Here is a 21,704-nt window from a genome sequence, read left to right as displayed (position 1 = left end):
CTTGTCTGGAGAGATCAGGGTGGATTCTTAGGGAAGGGGTTCTGTATCCTGAAGGCAGAGACTGATTTTGAAAGGTGAAGATGAGGGGAAGCATAATCCACTTCTGGGGGATGGATCAGGTAGACACAGGCTTGCAAGAAACAGCATGTCAAGTGTAAGGAACTCAGATTTCAGGTTATTGGCGACATCCAGTGCCGGAAGACAGAAGTAAAGGAAGCCTGGTAAAGAACGGAGATGAGTGGTGAGGGGCTTAAGGGGCAGAGTGGCTGGGATGGCATTTACAGGCAATAGGACCCACCAGGGACTTTTGAACAAGGACGTAATATGATCACATCTGTGTATCAGGAAGCTTATCTGGGCAGCTGAAAGACCATTGGGATTCTACAGAGAAGGACAAAAGGAAGAGTGATTGTAACAGTTCAGGAATGAAGTGATGGAATCAGAACTAGATCGGTGAGCTTGATATTTTCCCTTCTATGGCCCCTCCCAGCTCTGACATTCCCTGTTCTAAGTTCCCTTCCAACTCTGATATTCTCTGTTCTAAAGTCCCTTCCTGTCCGGATATTCTAATGTCTAAGGCCCCTTATGTCTCTGACATTATTTGGTCTGTATGATAAGATCTCTTCCAGTTCTTACATTTTATGGTTTGTTTTGTTTTGTTTTATTTGCTAAAGGTCCTTGTGACACTGCTTGTTCTCTGCTCTAAAGCCCTTCCAGTTCTGATATTATATGTTCTCACTTTCCTTCCTAGTTCTGATGTTCTCTGCTGCATGTTCTAGGGTCTCTCTCAGGACTCACTTTAATCTGGGTAACCCTCATTTACCAGCTTGCATGAGGAGGAAGTTGTGATGAAATCCTAGGATTTCCCCAAGGGTAACATTCAACTCTGAAATTCTAAGATTTTTTTTAAAAATGCACGTCATTGTAAGCCCAGAACAAGGTGACCTGAAGATTAGGAGATCATCTTCCACTTAGCACTTCTCTCACCAAGCTGCTCCTAAGGAAATGGAGAGAGACACGATCCAGGCCCTAGGCCCACTGAGCCCCTGCCTGAGAGAGAGGCAGAACCTAGACATGGATGCATGGTGACTGGAACAGGGCAGAGTGAGCATGAGGCCTCGGGATGACAGACAGACAGAAGAGGGGAGGGAGAGTCAGAGATGAGAGAGGCAAAGACAAACAGTGCAAAAGAGCCAGAGTGGGGAGGGAGAGAGAGAGAGAGAGAGAGAGAGAGAGAGAGAGAGAGAGAGAGAGAGAGAGACAGAGAGACAGAGACAGAGAGACAGAGAGAAGAGAGGAGAGAGGAGAGAGAGAGAGACACACACACACAGAGACAGACAGAGAGAATGAGAAACCCAGTGAGAGAAACCCAAGAGTCAGAGAGATTGATAGAGGCAGAAAGTCTGGAACTGTGGGTGTTACCTCAGTGGTCCACCATGCCTAGGCCTGCCCCAGCCATAGTTCATTTCACACTCCCCTGTTATCTTATCACCAGATGCCAAGTTACTATTTGGCTCACACCATCCCCTCCTAACTTTCCAATTCCTAAACAATAAACAAATCAACCCCACCATAGTTCCTGGAAAGGGTGTGGGTTCTGGAAAGCTGACTCCTTGAGGTGGCTCCAATCACCATTCCTGTGACTTTCCAAACCACAGTCCCCTTCCTTGGCCCCAACTCTCCAATAGGAGTAGTTTCCAGTTAGAAGGTGAGCTCCTTGCAGGCTCGCTTGGTCTTCAACCTAGTTTTGGTTCCCAGGACTCAGCACAAGGCCCAGCCCATAGTACATGCTTAGTTAAGGCTTCTCCTTCCTTTCCTTCATTTATTCATTCACCTGATGGGCCAGTTCAGCATTATCCTGGTCCTCCTAGGTCTTTCTGCTTTAGCCAAGAAGGGAGACTAGGTGCCTTTGGGAGCCCACCCTTGTCTGGGCTATGAGCACAGAAACTGTCTCCAGGCAAGGAGTGATTGTGAACAAGTCTCAGGACACAGATCAATAAAAGCAGTGGATCTCCAGAGAAATACAAAGAGAAGCAAAAACGCTGGAGAAAAAAAAATGATATGCAAAGACAAAAGGCACAGAGTGACAGGTATGAGTAGAGCCATGGGAAAGACAGCCATGGAGACAGAGGCTTTTAAGAAAAAATTAGAAGAGAAAAAGACAGACATAGAAATTGAAAGAGATAGAAAACAGGGACTGTGATAAGACAGACAGGGATTGATAAAGTTGGCAGAGGCAGAGAGGGATAGTCCAGAACACCCTAGGCTAGGAGCCAGGAAACCTAGCCGCTAGCTGGTAAGTTCCCCTCTGGTCCTCAGCTTCCCAGCAATCGAAAAGTGCTAGACCTGGGTTTCATTCCTGGTTCTAATGTGACCTGAGCAGATCACTAACCTCTATGAGCCTCAGTTTCCACATCTGTAAAATAATTGTGCCTCCCTGGAGTCATTGTGAGAATCTAAGGAAACAAAGTGTGAAAAATTACTTTCCTTTAAGTATCATGTAGATAGCAGCCATTATCTCACTCTCAGGTTTTTTGAAAAGGCTCTAAGGACAAGGGAGTTAATCAATAGTTGAGGGGAGAGAATAAACATTTATACCACTGCCAGACAGCCTGTACTAAGCACTTGATCTTCACAACTACCCTGAGGGGTCTGTGCTGTTATTATCCCCATTTTACAGTTGAAGAAACCAAGGCAAACAGAAGCTGTGTGACTTGCCTGGGGTCACATAGCTACTAAGCATCTAAGCCAAGATTTGACCTCAGCTCTTCTGACTCCAGGTCCAGTGCTCTGTTCACTAGCTGCCATAAGGGCCAAGTGACTAGCTTGGCACAAGAGTTACAGAACCTTGCCCAAGCAACAAACTCCATGAAAATTAAAAAGCACCAGATAGAAGCCAGGAACTACATGAGATAACAAAAATATTAAAACAAAGTCAAAAGGGTAGAAAAACAGAAGAAAATGTAAGGTATTCCATAGCAAAAAAAAAAAAAGATTGACCCGAAAAACAGACAAGGAGAAAAAAACTGAAGAATCTACTTAATTTAAGGACTAAGTGAATACCATGGCCAAAAAAAGAGCCTAGACATGTTATTTCAAAATATTTTAAGAGAAAATGCTCAGATCTGTTTGAACCAGAGGGCAAAGTGAAAATAGAAAGAATTCACCAGTCACCTCCTGAAAGAAATCTCAAAATGAGAACTCCCAGGAACATCAGAGCCAAAATCCAAAGTCAAAGACTATATATTGGGGCAGCTCAGTAGATACAGTAGATAGGCCTTGCAATCAGGAGGACCCGAGTTCAAATCCAACCCCAGATATTTGACACTTACTAGCTCTGTGACCCTGGGCAAGTCATTTAACCCTGATTGCCTCACCAACAAAAGAAAGAAAGAAAGAAAGAGAAAAGAAAGAAAGAAAAAAGAAAGAAAGAAAGAAAAGAAAGGAAGAAGGAAGGAAGGAGGAAGAAGAAGGGAAGGAAAGAAAGAAAGAAAGAAAGAAAGAAAGAAAGAAAGAAAGAAAGAAAGAAAAAAAGAAAGAAAGAAAGAAAAAAAGAAAGAAAGAAAGAAAGAAAGAAAAACTTTGTCAGAGACCAAATATTGCAAGCAGCCAGAAAGAAAGAATTCAAGCACTGAGCACCAAGAACCCCAGGCAGGATCACACAAGATTTAGCAGCTACTACTATAAAGGAGCAGAGAATTTGGAATACGATATCCTGGAAGGCAAAGGACTTGTAACTTACCCAGAAAAACTAAGTATAATGCTACAGGGGAAAAGGGGGCGAGAGAAATAGACCTTTAATGAAATAGAGGACTTCCAAGCATTCCTGATGAAAAGATTGGAGCTGCAGAGAACTTTGAATTCCTGTTCAGAGGAGCAAAGAGAAACCAAAAAGTCAACATGAATGAACAATATTAAGTATTAAACAAGGATAGACACTCTAACATAGGAAGATCATACATGTATCACCTCTGATTCCTCTCTTCATCAGGGTCCACAGAGGGAGTCTAATTAGACCAGGCCCGGAAGTCATTCTGTTATGTCCTGATGATCTTAAGAGAAGAATGGAAAGAGAGGGAAAGAAGTATACAGAGAGGGAAAGGAAGGTTAGAGGAAATTATCTCACATAATCAAGGTACACAAGGAAAAATCTTTACAAACTATAGACATTTATACAAAGGAGGTAGAGAGGAGTGGCTGACACTTGAACCTTATGCTCATCTAAACTGGCTAAAGGAAGGTTGTCTGCTGTCTGTCTGTCTCTGTCTCTCTTTCTTTTCCTCCCCTCTCTCCTCTCTTTCTCCCTCTCTCTCTTTTTCTCTCCCCCCTCTCTTTCTCACTCCTCTCCTCTTTTTCTTCTCTTTCTCCTTTTCTATCTTCCTCTCTTTCCTTCTCTCTCTCTCCATATTCTCTCTTTATCCTCTTTCTCTCTCTCCTTTTTTCTCTTCCTCTCTCATTCCTTCTAATCCTGTCTCTCCTTCTCCCTCCCTCTCTCTCTCTCTCTCTCTCTCTCTCTCTCTCTATCACACACACACATACATACAATTGTGTACAGAAATACATTTAATTCAAACAGAGAAATAACAGGGAGAGTGGAGAAAGAAGGTGTGGAATTAGAGAGGGTAGATCAAGGGAGGGTTCATCTTAACAAAAACAAAATCTAAAGATATACAAAATTATTTATATTTCTTTTGAGGTGGCAAAGAATGAGAATCTGAGAGAGTACCCATAAACTGGGAAATGGACGAACAAGTTATGGTATGTAAATATCATGACATGCTATTCTGTCATAAGAAATGATTAAAGGGATGTTTTCAAAGAAAGCTAGGAGAATATGTATGATATATCCATGTATATGTTGTATGTGTATGTGTGTGTGTGTGCATGTGTGTGTGTGTATGGAAAGAGACAGACAGAAAAAGAGACAGAGACAGATAAAACAACATGGTAAAGACAAACAATGTTGAAAGGCTTGAGCATTCTGATCAGCATAAGGACCAGCCATGATTCCAGAGGAATCATGCTGAAACAAGCTACCTACCTCCTCAAAGAGAGGTAAAGGACTCAGAGTACAGAGAAAGACAAACATTGTTTTGGAAAATGGCCAAGGTGGAAATTTGTTTTCACTGATTGATTTCTCTTGATATGTGTTTGTAACAGGGCTTGTTTTCAGTCTTCAAAAGTTCCTGGGTTTGAGGTAGGAAGGTGAGAAAGCAGATTTTTACTGATTGAAAAAAATGTACTTTAAAATGAACCAAAGGGGCCAGAAAGCGCTGGGACTGGAGCCCCAAGAGCTCAGGCACTGAGCTCAGAGGCTCTACTTTATACCAGGAGGCTGGGCAGGAGAAAGCCTAATTACACAGGGCTGGGCTGCTTCTGACACACACCTGCAGGCTCAGGTCTTGCAATGCTGCTCCTACTCTTGCTATGCCTCCTGCTCCTCGCTCTGGCCCTTCACAGCAAGGGATCAAGGAACCCTCGGTGCCAGCTGCCCCCTGGCCCCACACCCCTACCATTGCTTGGAAACCTACTACAGCTTGGTCCTTCGAGTTTGGACAAACGACTCATGAAGGTAGGAGATAGCACCAGGGAGGCAAGAGCTGGATTGTAAGGGGTCCTAGATAATGGGGACCTGAGGATAGATTCATCTGAAAGGAAACAGGAAAATGCCCAGTTAGGTGCAGCAGAGGCAGACACTGAAAGCCACAGAGACAGAAGGAGAAGGGATATTTATGGGATCCTAGAAGTTGGGACTGGGAGACCCAGATCCAAGTGGGGCAGGCATTGGGAAGTCAAGACACAGTCACCCCTGGGGTTGGAAAATCAGGGTCCCAGAGACCAGGATGGGGGGAGCTGGAAGACCCAGACTTCACTGTCTCAGGACCTTCCTAAAGGTCATACTGGTGGGGAGAGTCAAGGACTAGACTGGGGGCTTGGCACACTCAGAGGCTGGGATGCCTTGGCCCTGAGGTCCTGAAGTTGAAGGTAGAGGACCCAAGACACAGACTGAGGGCTGAGGTATCAGGGGTCAGTAGGTTCCTGGACAGCTAGGGGATGCCCTAGCGCATAGAGTGCTGGGCCTGGAGTCAGGAAGACTCACCTTCCTGAGTCTGATCTGGCCTCAGACACTTCCTAGCTGTGTGACCCTGGGCAAGTCACTTCACCCTGTTTGCCCCAGTGTCTCAACTGTAAAATGAGCTAGAGATGGAAATGACAAACCACAGCAGTGTCTCTGCCAAGAAAACCCCAAATGGGGGGAATACAGTTCCAGATGGGCTATAGGGACTGGGTGCAGGGAAGCCAGGGACCCTCAGGCTTTCAGGTAGGAGTCTGATCTGGGTCCCTGTCCCCTGCAGCTGAGCAAGAGCTTTGGATCCGTGTTCACAGTGTACTTGGGCCCACAGCCAGCCGTGGTGCTGAGTGGAGCCAGCACTCTCAGGGAAGCTCTGCTTCTGCAGGCAGACGCCTTTAGTGGGCGCGGTGGCATGGCCTCTTTTGACCGCTGCACCCAAGGCAAAGGTGAGGGGGGTCAGGTACAGAGCCTCCCTTCATGCTGAGGCCCTGGCATCATGTCTTCATCTCTCCCCATATCTCTCCGTTCCCCCTCCATGAATTTCTGCCTCCTTTGGGTCTTCATGACTCACGTCTCCCATTTCCCTCAGTCTCCATTCCATTTTTCTCTCTCTCTGGACCAGTACCCTGGTGACTGCTCTCCCAGTCTCTGCTTTTCATGTCTCTGCTCTACTTGTGCCTCTCCTCCCCACTCTGCCTCCATCTCTGTTTGCCATGTGCAAGTCTCCATGTCTCCATCTTTACTCTCCATATTTCTGTCCTACCCTATCTCTGCCCTCCTGGCTCCCTCCCCATTGTCACTGTGTCCTCTATCTCTGTCTCCCAGGTTGGAGTCTCTATTCACTCCCCTGTATCTTTGCCCTCAATATCACTGCCCCCTCTTGTTTCTGCCCTAATATCTCCTTTCCCTTGTCTCTCTCTGTACCCATATCTATCTCCTATGTCTCTGTCCCCCATCCCATTCTGTCTTATCTCTCTGCCTTTGCTATCTCTGTCCCCTTTTGTCTGACTTCTGTCTCTGCTCCTTCTGTGTCCTTATCTCTTGTTCCCTCTCTCCCTTGTGCAGGAATTGTATTCTCCAATGGCCACCTTTGGCACACACTCCGAACCTTTACTGTGGGATCACTGAAAAAGCTGGGGATAGGGAGCCGGAGCATTGCCGAACGGATCCAAGAGGAGGCAGCTGCCCTCATTCAGGAGCTCAGCCTCATCCAAGGTTCAGACCTGAGACCTCAGGAACACAGGTGGAAAGGGAAAAACAGAGCAGCAGGGATGGCAGTGAGGACAGGGGCACAGAGAGATATAGGGAAAGAGATACCACTTATATGCCAAGACAAAGAGGTTATATTATATAGAGTACAGAGATATAGAGACATAGGAATGTGAAAGAGAAAGAGAGAGTCTGGGGAGGTAAGCCACATGAAAGTCAAGTTTGATATGGGAGAGCAAGGGGGAAGGGGAGTGAGGGGAGAGGGGGGCCTGAAATACACCTGACTCCTCCCCTCATGGCCTCCCCCCAGGAGCCTCATTTGACCCCCTCTCCCACATTCGCAATGCTGTAGCCAACGTCATCTGCTCTGTAGTGTTCGGGGAGCGATATGCTTATGATGACCCAGATTTCCGGATTCTACTGAACTTGCTGAATGACAACTTCCAAATCCTGAGTTCCCAATGGGGCCAGGTGAGCCATAGCTAGATCTCAGTCCCCTGCTATTCCCAACTCAGACTCTTCTGAAAACCCAGGACTATAGTGTATGGCCCACACAAGAAGACCTTAACTGGAGAGGGGGGGGTAAAAGGAGGCAGAGGGGGTGGGAGCAGGGAAACAATCCAAGCATTGACACATCCTGGAGATCCTCTTAAAAGAGGAGGAGAGCCCCTGGTAGAGGGGTAGGGGAGATAAAGAAGAGAATCTGAGGGTTCGAGACAATGCCCAGGCTCATGTGACTACTAAGTATCTGACATGACATTCAAACCCAGGTCTTCCTGACTCCAAGTCCAGAACTCAATCCATCGTGCCATGAAGACCCTGAAATGACTTGGACATACTGTACAGCAGGGGTGGGAGGAGGGACCCTCATGGAAGCTGGTGCAATGACCCCTAAACACACACACACACACACACACACACACACACACACACACACACACTCCTCATCCTCTTCTTTCTTATCCCCTTACCCAGATGTACAACATTTTCCCCTCCTTCCTGGACTGGATTCCTGGCCCCCACCACCGCATCTTCAGTAATTTCAACAAGTTACAGGCTTTCATTTCCAAGGAGATCAAGAAACATGAGGAGAACAGACAGCCTGAAGAGCCTCAAAACTTCATTGATTGCTTCCTGGACCAAATGGACAAGGTTTGGTCCCTTCCCTGTATCTTCCCTGCCCTCACCCCTAAATACCCAACAAAAATGTTAAAAGGCTCAGATCCTCCACCAAATAGCCACTTCTCCCATAAACTATGACCCCATTTTCCTGCCTTAGGCAAAGCAGGATCCCAGGAGTCATTTCTACATGGAGACACTGGTGATGACAACACATAACCTATTCTTTGGTGGCACGGAGACCACAAGCACCACCATCCATTATGGACTCCTGATCTTACTCAAATATCCCAATGTGACAGGTAGGTAACCTTGGGCAAATCACTCCACCTTACTGAGCCTCAGTTTGGCCACTTGAAAAAGAAGGGGATTGATCTGGATGGTCTCTAGGGATCCTTCCAAATCTCAATGCTATAATCCAGGGGACCATGGGAGTAGGAGAAAGGGGAGTCCCTCAAAACACATTCCTCTTCCTCCTTCCACCTTTCTCAGAGAAGATCTAGGAAGAGATATTCATTGTTACAGGGCAAGAGAGTCCCCATGACAAAGCCAGAGACCACCTATCCCACACCACTGCAGGTACTTAAACCCCAAGGGTCTCAGTTCTGCCATTAGTATATCATACTAATACATACACAATGAGTCCCCCAGACAAGGTTGTCCAGGCTCAAGGTAGTTTATGTGTCTGCATCCATTCAAAACAACAGCTTGTGAGCCCCCATCAATGTGTTTACTTTTACTAGACAGAGGACACAAGTATTACTTCCTAACAGAGGCATTTTAATGAAATAATGTGGTAAGAAAAGTAGCAAGGAAACATTTTCTCCTCATACATAACACATTATCCTGAAAATATATATATCTCATCAGGAGAAAAAGTGAACACACTATATGTAGCTGGGGAAGACTTGGCTAGGTCACCCACACAAAGGGTCAGTTCATCACTCTTGACACTACAGGGCTGCTGATGACTTCTGATAATGTCATCTTGCTTCTCCTGCCAGGACTGCTCCAGACTGGTGCCCTGTGGTGTGCAGTCTCTACCAGGCATGTAGCCTTAGGTGGATACTTCATTGTTTCTGGATGTTGCTGCCTGATGGCTTTGAAGGGATGATGCTCAGCATTGCATCTTACCTGGGGGCTTTGTGGATAGAGCATTAGGCCTGGAGTCAGGAACACCTGAGTTCAAATCAGATCTCAGATACTTACTACCTGGGCAAGTCACTTAACCTCTGGTTTGCTTCAATTTCTTCAAATGGGGATAATAACAGCACCTTCCTCCTAGGGCTATTGTGAGGACCAAGTGAGCTAAGAATCGGAACTCATTTAGCCCATTGCATGACATAGAATAAGCACCATATAAATGTTCAATCTCTTCCCCTCTCCCTTTCTGCCACTGGTTCCCTGGTCCATAGGTGTCGCTGGTCACTCTCAGGTGTTCTACTGCGCATGATCTATGAGATCATGGAGCTATTCTCTGCTTCTAGCTGTAATTGGAGTCCCAGGGTTAACTCTTCAGAACAGGCGTAGGATGTACCAATACTGTTTGGGTTTAAAGCCTTGACGTTTTTCTGCAACAACCTTTTTTTAAAAAGAGCTTTTTTTTAAAATAACAAGCATTTTTCCTCTCCCTCCCACTTCTCACCTGAACTGAACAACAACAACAACAACAACAAAAAGCTTCATAACAAATATATTTAATCAAGTAAAGCAAATTCCTTCATTGGCCACGTCCAAAAATGTATCCATGTTCATTCTAATTCCATTACTTCTGTGTCAGGAGATGGGCAACATGCTTCATCTTTGGTCCTCTGCATTATGGTTGGTCATTGTGTTGATCAGAGTTCTAAAGTGTTTAAAAATTGTTTTTCTTTATCATATGTGTTACTATATAACTTGTTCTCCTGGCTCTTTTCACTTCACTTTGCATCATTTTGTACAGCTTTTCCCAGGTTTCACTGAAGCAGTCCAGGTCATCATTTCTTATGGCATAATAATATTCCATCGTGTTCATGTACCAAAATTTGGCTATCCACTCCCCAAAAGACAAGTTTTCCATTAGTTTCCAGTTCTTCCTTACCTAATTTTTCCTCTCCTTTCATTTCCCTCGGATATATGACTAATAGCACTATTGCTAGGTCAAAGGGTTTGCATAGTTTAGTAATTTGGGGGATGTCGTTCCAAACTGTTTTCCTGAAGGGTTGGACCAGTCCATATTCCACCCACAGGGGATCAATGTACCTGCTTTCTCTCAGGCGCTCCAGAATTGGCATTTTTGTGTTTTGTCATCTCTAACAACTGGAAAAGTGTGAACTAGAACCTCAGAATTGTTTGAATTTCTACTTCTCTAATTGCTAGATATTCTGGAACGTTTTATATGATTATTGATAGTTTGAATTTATTCTTTTGGAAACTGACTATTCATGTACTTTGACCATTTATTTATTGGGAAATGGTTCTCAGTCTTTTATATGTGAATCAGTTCCTTATATATCTTGAATAGGAAAAGTGAGTCGAGCTCTTGGGCTCTAGCATCTCCCAGTTTCTCAATTCTAAAACTCCTTTGCTCTCTCAAAATACCTAGAGGTCTCAGTAGAGAGAGCGCTGGACCTGGAATTAGGAAGACCTGAGTTCAAATTTGGCCTCAGACACTGGCTTTATGATCCTGGGCAGATCACTTAATCTCTATCTACCTCAGTTTCCTCAACTATAAAATGGGGCTAACAATAGCACCTATTTCCCAGAATTGTTGTGAGGATCAAATGAGATAATATTTGTAAAGTGCTTACTGCAGGGCTTGGCACTCAGTAGGCACTTAATAAATACTTGTTCCCTTCCCTCTTCCTTTTTCCCATGTGTAGATATGAGTGGGGGAGGGGTGGGAGCAGAAACAAAGCTAAGCCCAGAGGTCCCAGGTTATTGCCTCCTTATGGTCTAGCCACATTCCTGGAGTATCCCATGCGTATGCGCCAGCAAAATCTATCCAGGTTTTGAAGCTTCTCTACATATAAAAGGAGGGGATGGGAACCGGAGGTCCTTCCACGTCTAACTTCTACGATATACTGGTGGGGCCCCTTCAGAGGCCTTCGATCCTCCTTCTCCTTCCATTTTCCCAGAGAAGATCCAGGAGGAGATTGACACTGTGGTGGGTCGAGATCGGCTTCCCTGCCTGCAGGACAGAGACAATCTACCCTACACAAATGCTGTGATCCATGAGATCCAACGTTTCATCAGTGTGCTGCCTATGGGTCTTCCTCACATTCTCACCCAGGACACCCACTTTCGTGGCCACTTCCTACTCAAGGTGCCCAGCTCAGATATGTACTCTATTTGTGGAAGGGAAGAAGAGGGCTGACAAGGAGAGAGGCTTGGCTGGCAATATGGTGGAGTCAGGCAACCTGGGACCCCAGACCCATCCCCATCTTGATAGTTCAGTCCTGTAGTAGTTGGCTTGCTGAGGGAAGGCAGAAAGCTGTATGCTCTGATTCCAAACAGTCCCCCAAGCTCCACCCACTCTGAATGGGAGTGCCTTTGTGCACCTGATGTCCCAAACCAGCCTGGATCTGCTAGGGCTTACAATATCTACACCCTATCCACAGGGCACCACCATCCTTCCATTACTGATCTCTGCACATCGGGACCCAACCCAGTTCAAGGACCCAGAAAACTTCAACCCAAACAACTTCCTGGATGATAAGGGGGCCTTCCAAAACAATGACGCCTTCATGCCCTTTGCTCTAGGTTGGAACAGGGGTTGGCATGGGGGGTGGTGGCAGTAGTGGTGGGGGAGGGGCAGGAGGAATTCGGAAAAAGCAAAGAACTGGGCAAGGGACAAGAGCATCTCTAGGGAAAGGGCTTTCAAAAGGGAGTCACAGAGTAACCTAAATATGTTACCTCAGACAACGGAAAAGCTCTCTGAACCTCAGTTTCCTCCTCTGTTATTTATATCAGCTCACAGGAAGGTTTTGAGAAAATGCTTTGAAAGATTCAAAGTATTTTATAAATGTGAGCTGGTATTATCATCAAAAGGTGGAGAGAATTTAAATGTAAGTTGTGTTGCCCACATGGGACACGTCTATCCACATGAGATGTCTAAAAATATAGCCCAGCATTCAAGGGGAGGTATTGATAGATAGGTGGGAGGGGAAGGGCAATTAAGCCCCAGAGCACACCCAGGCACAGAAGTACTTTCCTCCAGACTGAGGTATGCTAGACTAGGACTGAATCTGCCTCCTTAAATATTGCCCATCTAGGGGCACTAGGTGGCGCAGTGGATAGAGCACCAGCCCTGAATTCAGGAGGACCTGAGCTCAAATCCGGCACTATATATACATATAGCCCATCTAGGAGTACGTTTAAGTCCAGAGCACAATCGGCCACAATCCTTCAAAGGGGGAAGGGTATCGGCCTCAGACACATAATACTCACTAGCTGTGTGACCCTGGGCAAGTCACTTAATCCCAATTGCCTCATCAAAAAAAAAAGGGGGGGGAGGAAGTGTAGCCTTCAGTTTTCATTTGCCAGGTTGGTTCCTTCCCACCAAATGTTAGTCAACAAAAGACCCTTGCAAATAGTGAATAGCAAGTAGCCCTAATTATACAAGAAAGTAGTAAGCAGAACCTAGAGAAGCCAAACAGATTAGAATATACCAGAAAATATACACAGTGAATGAGCTCTCCCACTGAGACCAAGATAACTTAGCTCAAGATCTTAGCAGAATGCCTGGCACATAGTAAATAATTAAAGCATATTTACTGATTGACAGACAGCTCAAGCCAAGAAAAGGATGGTCTTATTCAAGGGGAAATTCACCAAAGTCTTTCAGGAGGCAAGCTAGAAATCAGGGACCAGTTGGGGAGCTTGCTTTCATCGTGCGGCTATGCCTTTCAAAGTCTTTCTCTCTCCATTTGTCTGGAGCTGGGCTCAGCTTTAGAGATCTTGGAGTGATGTGAGAAGAACATGTCTCCTCTTCAAGCTTCTTGAACCAATTCTCCCCCTGACACAGGCACACAGCACTGCATCAGCATTCTCCCTCAATCAGGAAAGTCTCATGCAAAATACTCAGGCTTGGCTAGAAACCCAGATTACATAAATGTTCGTTCTAACCCCTTTCTTTGGGCTGATTGAGAAATGGACCCACAAAGTGAAGTGATTTGCCCTCAGTCACAGAGTAGGCAGATGGCAGATAAGACAGAGAGAAGCTTGAAGAATCTGGGAAAGAAGATGGGAAGAGATTCCAAGGAAGGGGCAGGTAGGCTGTGTCACTGATAACTGCTGCCTGGTGTCTACAGGAAAACGCATCTGCCTCGGGGCAGGCCTGGCTCGCATGGAGATCTTCCTCTTCCTCACCACCATCCTGCAGCGTTTCACCCTGTGTACTGTGAAGAGGCCTGAGGAGATTGACCTCTCCCCCAAGTCCACAGGCCTGGGCAACGTGTCCCCACCCTATGAGCTTCTCCTGAAGATCCGATGAGCTGCTGCCCAAAGGGGTACCTGTCACATACAACTCCCCCACCTCACCAGCTCTTTGTCTTTCATCCAATAAAACCCAGAGTTTGGACAAAGAGCTGGTTACTCATTGAGGATGGGGAGAGGGGAGGAGGGGTAGGAGTGAACGGTGGTAGAGAGAGAGGCAGCAGATTACACAATTCTGAAGTGCCAATACACAATTATGCAGCATCAAGGCACCCCCTCCAACACTTGGGTCTCCAAAAGAAAACTATCCCTGATGGTCTCTCTGGGCCATATCCATTCAAGAGCCATATCTCAGCAGCCCCCACTGATGTGTTTACCTTTACTAGGCATCCAGAGAATGCAATTAGTTCAAAGCAAAAGCATTTAATGAAATAGCACAGTAAAAAATGTAATAATACAACATCCCCCCCATAAATTGGGGACATCTTCTCCAACAAATACTCACACCATCAGCAGAAAAAGTAGACACGTGTAGGGATAATGCATGAGAATGCATCTAGAGGGAATACGTGTGGCCAACAGGCTGTTGCAGAGAGGCACATGAGGACCACAAGGCTAGGGCACACATGTAGGAAACACATTAGGCAGGGTGCACACCCACTAATGCTAAAGGGATGATGGCATCTTCTATCAATGCCATCACAGTGCTTCTGTTGCTCCTACTCTCTTCTGTGGCTTCCCATTGGCCACACCATATGGCTCTGCCGTATTTTTTTCTGGAACCCAGAGGCTGTGTCAGCTCTTTTCAAGGCAAAGACAACCACTCTTTAGACTACGGAAGACAGAGTTCCCTCCTTAAGACAAGAGTTCTCTCAACTACCAGAGTCACGGTCCTAGGAGCCAAGTTCCTTTGGAACACAGACCAGCCCAGACAGGTAAGTAGAGTCCCTAGGTATTTAAATCTGTCTTTGAATAAGCTCCCTACTGCTGAGCAGAATCAAAGCCCCTATCCCAGGCCTCTATCTGACTTTGGTTTGGAAAATTTCCTTTAACTCCAATCAGTCCCTAATTGTCGATCTATATTACCTCTGAAACCATTTCAGGGGGTCTGCATTCCAATCAACCACAAAAGTCTGAATGGTTCTGAGGCACCAGGACTTCTCTCATCCCCCACCTCCACGACTCCCTACTTCAAACTTTCTGTCCCAAATTCCTGACTTTCACATGCAAATGTAACTGGCAACAAACCTCCCTGGCTTTGAGATGCCTTTCATTTGTCTCCAGAGAGGATACAAGTCTAGGCCCAAAGGTCCTGCCACCACGACCTCCAATCTCCAGAGGAGGCCTAGGCCAAAGCATACCAGAGTCCAAGGGCATTGAAGGGCTCCCTTCACATTCCAATTTAGGGCAAGGAAGTCCCCTCCATCGAAACCCTAGCCAGATGGAGGCTATAACACACCCCAGCCTGTCAAGATTCCAACCTAACAGTAACTGTTGCCAGACTGAGGGAGCTCAGGTACTAAACCATCCCCCTCTCCATCAAGGTCCCCTCTCAGCTCTGAACCCATGCATGAGCGGGGAGGAGGTTCAGTCCTGGGGCAGCCTGTTGTTTTCGAGTCATTTCAGTTGTATCCAGCTCTCTGTGACCCCATTTGGGGTTTTCTTGGCAGAGACACTAGAGCGATTTGCCATTTCCTTCTTGGGCTCACTTTACAGATGAGGAACTGAGGCAAACAGGGTTAAGTGACTTACCCAGGGTCACATAGCTAGTGAGCATCTGAGGCTGAATTTAAACTCAGGTCTTCCTGACTCCAGTGCCACCTAGCTGTCCTGGGGGAGCCTGACCACCTAAAGAAAAGGGGGTCAGATTCTTTTGTCTCATACTCTTCACCCCATATGCCATTCCAGTGCCCCAAGGGAAATTACTTGCTTCTTAGGTTTTGTCTCATGTCTAAGATCTTCACAAAAGAGGAGTGGAAAGGTACTCAAACTACAATATAAATCAGGCATAGGCAGCTATTTATTTCCTCCGCAAAAAAGAAAGGCTAAACACAAAAGACTCTCATAAACACACATTAACAAAGACTTAAATGGCACACAGCAACTACTTTTGTATAACCACTGTTATACTCTCCTGGGGGTGATAGCCATCATCAAGACATGATGTGGAACCGCTGAACAAGCATTTTACATTTCATCTCAGCTCCGCACTATTTAAATAATTCTCTCCAGGTCCGTGTCTTCTGCTAAGCAGCTTTGACTAAAGGACCCAGAATCTCCCAACCTCTCAGACTCACAGTGTTGCCTCCAAAGTTAGACAACATTCATCTCAGAATCACTGTTTAGTCATTTTTGCTTTGGGAAGGAATCCCAAAGCAGCAGCAGAGGCAGCCAGGTGCTCCACGGCCTTAGCTCCCCTGGCCTGGCCAAGTCTCAGCCCTTGCTGACACTTTGGAGAGAAGGTTGACAATACCCTCCCCTAAAGGGAGTTTAGAATAGTCTAGGCAGAATTTCCAAATGGGAAGAGGAGGGATGGGAGAGGCTACATCACTCTTTATTTTTAAGAACCACCAAGTCATTCCTGCTCAGCATCCAGTAATAGGGCTGTTCCATCATTCCAAAAGCCTCCAGTTCTTCAGCACTGAGCTTTTTCCCAGAATTGACCAGTGCAGAGGCTCAGCACTCCATGGGGCAGCTTCCTGATATACTGGTATCTCATTATGAAAGAACAGGGCCACTGTGGACCCCACTGAAGGAGCGTGGCAGAGGAAGGGGGACTATTCATCTTCTTTTGGCAAAAGGACCAGTGGAAGCAAATGCTGCCTCTCCCTTCCCGGCACCCTCTGTAACCTGGGGTACTGGAGACTTCTGCTCCCTTTAGTGGCAGACAGAACCCACCTCTGACCTACTTGGGGAAGATAGAAAAGAGAGACAAAAATAGAAGCAGAAGCAGGAAGAATGACAAAAACAAGGAGCATCATGACCAAGAGAGGTCCTGCCCCTCTCGCAGGCTGGCTGGGCTGAGACAGTGCTATCTGAATGCACTTCTATCCCTGCTGCACAGGGATGTTGGAATAATTGAGAGGAGAAAGGGCATAAAGGCCCATAGACATGTCTGAAGAGGCCTGGCCAAAAGAGAATTCATGAAGGCCATTGGAGCAGGAGGGTGCAAGGAAGCTAGGGACTTGATGAAGGCCAATAATTAGGGGGAAATGTGGTTGGCAGGCTGGAGAGAAATGGGGGATTTGGAGATAGAGTCAAGGAATTGGGGGTAATTGGGGGGTCAATTTGATAGAACAGGAAGGAACTAGGGAAGAGGTACTAAAAGCCCCTAGAAATGGCCAGCAAAGAGACACCTAGTAGGTTTGTCCTTAGCTATGAGCTAATGAGAACTCCCTGACTGATTTCATTTTGTGGGAAAATCTGAGGATCAGATCAGACCAGACCAGCAGCCTGTCAATTTTGGCAACTACAGACCAGACCCCTGAGAAATTCTATAGCAAAGGAACCCAAGTGGTTGGTAGGGAGGCACAAGGAGGTAGCTGGAGAAGCCAAGAATGAATGTCAGAAATTAGACTGAAGAACCCCTCTCCCCAGTTCCCTACCCCACCCCCACCCCCATCCCACCTCCACACTGTCTTAGCACCTGCTCTGGGGATGCTTTTGAATTGGCAAGCTCGGTGTCCAGAAGGTGACTGACTCCTTTCAAAACTCTAGGGGTACCTCTCAGGGACATTAGCTTCTAGAATCATTGTTCACAAGCCCCAACCAGTGTGCTTCCCATTAGCAATTTGCCAGCCAAACTCAGTCAGCTTTTAGAAAAGATATTAACTAAAATGTATGGTAAATCAATCAATAAATAAATGTTTATTAAGCACTTACCATGTTCCAGGAACTGTACTAAGAACCAGTGGAACAATTCCTTGCCTCAGACTAGAGGCTGCATGCACATACAGGGTCCCTGAGGAGAGTGGATTCAAATGCCAGTACAAAGAACATTTGTAGCAAGGATGTAACTCATACTTCCCGGTTATTGGAAGTCTTTCTCCGTTGGTAAAGTTCTCTAGAAGTCCCCATTTGGTGCAACTCTTGGCTGAGATCCTAGGATCCTTCCCTTTCTGGAATCCATAGCCATCCTTCTCTTCACTACAAGGGAATTGTTGCATTACCTGAAGTTAATTCCTCCCTTTCATCTGTCCTGGTCCATGTTTGTCTTCTTTGTCTTCTCCCTAAGCTCCCAGCTGGATGAACAGGGACACTGTTTCCTACTGGCCTGTTCCCTTTGATAACATGGCCAAAGGAGGCATCACCCCAACCCCTACTGCCCTCTGGTACCAGCACAAGGGTATCCCTCTTCAAGGAGCTCCTGAGCTTGGAGCTCTCCACCTTCTGTCTGCTTAACTGTTAGACTGACTTCCCACTGGCATTCTCCAGCTGTTCAAGACTCTACAGGTATGGCTAATTTGTTTGGTTAACTGATTGGCTATTCCCATCTTGACCCAATCAAAGCTGTTCAAGCCTTGGAAAGGAACCATAGGATATGAACCATCCTGATTACCCATTTAAAATTTTATCATCCTCTAACACGGATTACATTAAGATTATGTTACATTACATTATATTACATTACATTAATTGGAGAAGACAAGAACATCCCCTCACTCTTGTTCTCTCCCTCTCTCTCTCTCTCTCTCTCTCTCTCTCTCTCTCTCTCTCCCTCCCTAACTCTCTTGCCCTCTCCTTTCCTCTCCCCTCTCCCCCCCCCTTTCTCCCCACCCCCTCCTCTTTTTTGGTCCATATGGTTGACTATCCAGGCATGGCCAAATTGGCCTAGTGAAGTTATCAATTCATAGTAGGTCTTGTCAGAGAAATATCTGTATTCCTATCATCTCCAGGATCAAATATAAAATCCCGTTTTATGTTGCAAGTCCTTCATAGCCTAGTGCCCTCCTACATTTCTAGCCTTCTTACACCTTACATCCCCATCATGTACTCTTTGATCCAGTGACATTAGCCTCCTGGCTGTTCCTCCATCTCCGGATTTTGCAGCTTTCTGCTGGCTGTCCCCAGGGAAGACAGAGAAGAGTGGCCCGCCTCTCTACCTCCTGGCTTACTTGGCTTCCTTTAATCTCAGCTAAAATCCAACCTCCTACAGAAGCCTTTCCAGATCACCGTTCATTCTTGTGCTCTCACTCTGCTGATCATTTCCAATTAATCCTCGGTCTATTCTGTTTGCACATGTTCACCCGCATGTCATCTCCCTCGGGCTGCGAGCATCTTGAGAGCAGGGACTGTTGCCTCTCTTTGTATCCTCAGAGCTCAGCACAGTACATAGGAGGTGCTTAATAAGTGTTCGCTGATTAATTTTATTAAAATATTTAGTCCAGGGGTCAGCAAACTAAAGCCAGAAGTCAAAATCTGGCCCAATGCCTGCATTTTTAGTATGGCCCACAAGCTAAGAATGTTTTGGTTTGTTTTTTTACATTTTTAAAAATAATCTTAAAATTATTTTTAGAATGTAAAAACTTTTCTTAGCTCAGGCACCATACAAAAACAGGTGGTGCAATCCTTTAATCCGTTCACATTTCAAATGATGAGTTGGTTTTATAGTTTCTTCTTTTTCTGTTATTTTTTCCTAAATCATGATTTTTTTCTTTGTTCTTCCTCTGTAAAGACAGTATCAGTTATTTCGTTCGTTATTTTTCCTTAATCCACTTTAAGGCAATCCTATTCATTGCCACAGGCTCTCTTCCCCTCTCTCTTTGGGCTCCTGTCCACCATTCACCTTGGCTACTCCTTTCTTCATTTTGTAGTTTTACTTGATTTATTAATTCATTTTTCCTTTCTTTCTTTTATCTGATTATCTAATTCTTCCCTTTTTTTCCTCTCAATTAAGTAGTTAGGTAAATTCCTCCTTCTCTTCCATAATAAAAAAGGAAAAATGAAAAAATTCTCCTTCTATTCTTCTTCCATTTGGTTTATTATATATTGTTATATTATAGATTATATGTATTATTATACATTATATTTTTGTTTCATTTTCTGTCTTTTTCTTTATTTTGTTTTTGTTTTTTGTTTTTGGCTAGGCAATGGGGTTAAGTGACTTTCCCAGGGTCACACAGCTAGTAAGTGTTATGTGTCTGAGGCCGGATTTGAACTCAGGTCCTCCTGAATCCAGGGCCGGTGCTCTATCCACTGCGCCACCTAGATGCCCCTCTGTCTTTTTCTTTAAAAAGGATTTCTTTCCCTCATTCTCTTCATTACTTCTCTTTCTTTTCTATTTTAGACTTTTATTCATAGTCCTTATACTTATTTTATTCCTTCCTTAGTTTCTGTATTCCTTGTACAATTAAAGCTTCTAAGATACCTACTTTGAGTTCCCTTTTTTAAAGTTTCTCTGTTATCACCTTGTAGAGTTCATCCCCTGCCCCCTTTTTTCTTATGACTCGATTCCTGCAGGAGACAGAAAGGATAGGAAGTTTCCCCTGCCCTTGATTATGTACTTTATTATTCCCCTTTGCACTCCCCAGTATCATTTTTTGCCCATTAGCCAAGAAGCCCCACCACCCTCCTGGGTTTCAGTTGCTCCCAGAAGCTCTGGAAGCTTCACAACATTCTCTCAGAGACAGTGGTCACTCCAGGCAACTCTAAGCAAAATCCTTGTGGATTATACCTGCCACAAGGTTCCCATCAATCAGTATACAATATCTTTCGGCCCCCATGACAGTGTTCTTCAGTAAAAACTTCTCCCACCGCTGAACTGGGATTTTTCTCGCTTTCTGTTATCTGCGCCTCAAAGCCTGTTTGTATGGGACTCTTCTCATCAGTAAAGATTAATTACCTCAAAACCAAGCCTGAATGAGGGGTAAAGTTTGGGAGAGCTTGTAGGAAGAGAGACTGTGGTCTTCTGTCCTCCAACTTTAAGGGAGAAGTCACACTGTCCTAGGTTCTCTCAGATCCCTTGAAGGACAGAAAGACTCTGGAAAGAAGCCAACTTATGAAGAAGACCCAGAAGCCTTGATCATGTTCCTCTTCACAGCTTGCTTCAGTACTAGAGGATATGGGGGATTTCCCCTTGGATGAGACTCTCTCTCTTGGTTGAGATGAATTATTTTTCTCCCAATGGGAGATCTCATTCTCATATGTATTTGTCCTCTGCTTTCTGTTTAGCTGTTAGCTAGGATAAATGTCTTTCTTTGCTTTTTGCTATGTGTCTTCAGCGTAGAACTATAATCTGGTGGGAAGGGAATGAAGCCTTGGATATATAGCTTGGGGCCTTCCTTTCCTGTTGAGGGATAGCCATCAGGAGCCTTGCTTGAACCTAAAAATTATTTCCTGTAGACTAACGATATTTAAGTGCAGATAGATAGAATTCTAGCTTAGTATCCTCTCTGTGGAGAAAGAAGATTGGCTAACTTCTGGTCCAAGTTCCTGCTTCCTCTTGCTGGCAGGAATCAAAGTCTTCCTTAGAGAAGGGTAGGGGAAGAAACTCTAGAGATATCTATTCTTGTCTCCCTTCAAGCTATTTCTGATGGACCCATGTGAACACACATAACCTACACAGGTAAAAACAATAAAGAGCACCCTCACGTACCCTACATCTCCCCTTGTTTCAATCCCTCCCTTTGCCATCTCATCCATTCTCCAAGAGTCTTTTTTCTTCCCAAGAGACTACCAGAGTAATTTTCCCTTCATCATTTGCCATTGACTTGAACAGGGGACATCACAGTCTCTTCTATCTTCATCTTCCCTGGTGTAGGTTTTGTAATCAAGATTCATGTAGTCAGTCAGCTTGTATGCTTACCAAAAGAAGTGAATGACAGGCTCATGACAACGTGAATGCCACTTGTAGGAAAGGGCCATGCCACCATCATCAGTGCATATGCTG

The 21,704-nt window shown here is 45.3% G+C and overlaps 1 protein-coding gene across 3 annotated transcripts; it reads left to right on the top strand.

The window, feature by feature from the left end:
- The first annotated feature begins 5,210 nt into the window (after positions 1 to 5,210).
- LOC110202925 (cytochrome P450 2F2-like) lies at positions 5,211 to 13,965 on the top strand. 3 transcript variants are annotated; one of them, XM_020979305.2, is made up of 9 exons: positions 5,211 to 5,572; positions 6,357 to 6,519; positions 7,139 to 7,288; positions 7,593 to 7,753; positions 8,258 to 8,434; positions 8,562 to 8,703; positions 11,518 to 11,705; positions 12,001 to 12,142; positions 13,693 to 13,965. In XM_020979305.2, exons 1-9 carry the CDS (start codon positions 5,408 to 5,410, stop codon positions 13,872 to 13,874), a joined length of 1,470 nt encoding a protein of 489 aa, XP_020834964.1. In that variant the 5' UTR covers positions 5,211 to 5,407; the 3' UTR covers positions 13,875 to 13,965. The 3 variants fall into 3 exon arrangements, with proteins under 3 accessions (XP_020834964.1, XP_020834953.1, XP_020834970.1); XM_020979294.2 differs by having other exon boundaries at positions 11,482 to 11,705; XM_020979311.2 differs by lacking the exon at positions 6,357 to 6,519 and having other exon boundaries at positions 11,482 to 11,705.
- Positions 13,966 to 21,704: the final 7,739 nt, after the last annotated feature.

The sequence above is a fragment of the Phascolarctos cinereus genome, unplaced genomic scaffold (assembly GCF_003287225.1).
Source record: "Phascolarctos cinereus isolate Bilbo 61053 unplaced genomic scaffold, phaCin_HiC Scaffold_726;HRSCAF=1367, whole genome shotgun sequence".
NCBI lineage: Eukaryota > Metazoa > Chordata > Mammalia > Diprotodontia > Phascolarctidae > Phascolarctos > Phascolarctos cinereus.
The sequence above is the reverse complement of the archived record's forward strand: the minus strand, read 5'-3'. Positions and strand labels throughout refer to the sequence as shown.

Bases quoted from the DNA above. Each gene is read 5' to 3' on its own strand.
- LOC110202925 (XM_020979294.2), top strand. From the start codon at position 5,408: ATGCTGCTCCTACTCTTGCTATGCCTCCTGCTCCTCGCTCTGGCCCTT. The intron at 6,520-7,138 runs GTGAGGGGGGTC...TCCCTTGTGCAG, and splicing joins CCGCTGCACCCAAGGCAAAG to GAATTGTATTCTCCAATGGC. The intron at 7,754-8,257 runs GTGAGCCATAGC...CCCCTTACCCAG, and splicing joins TGAGTTCCCAATGGGGCCAG to ATGTACAACATTTTCCCCTC.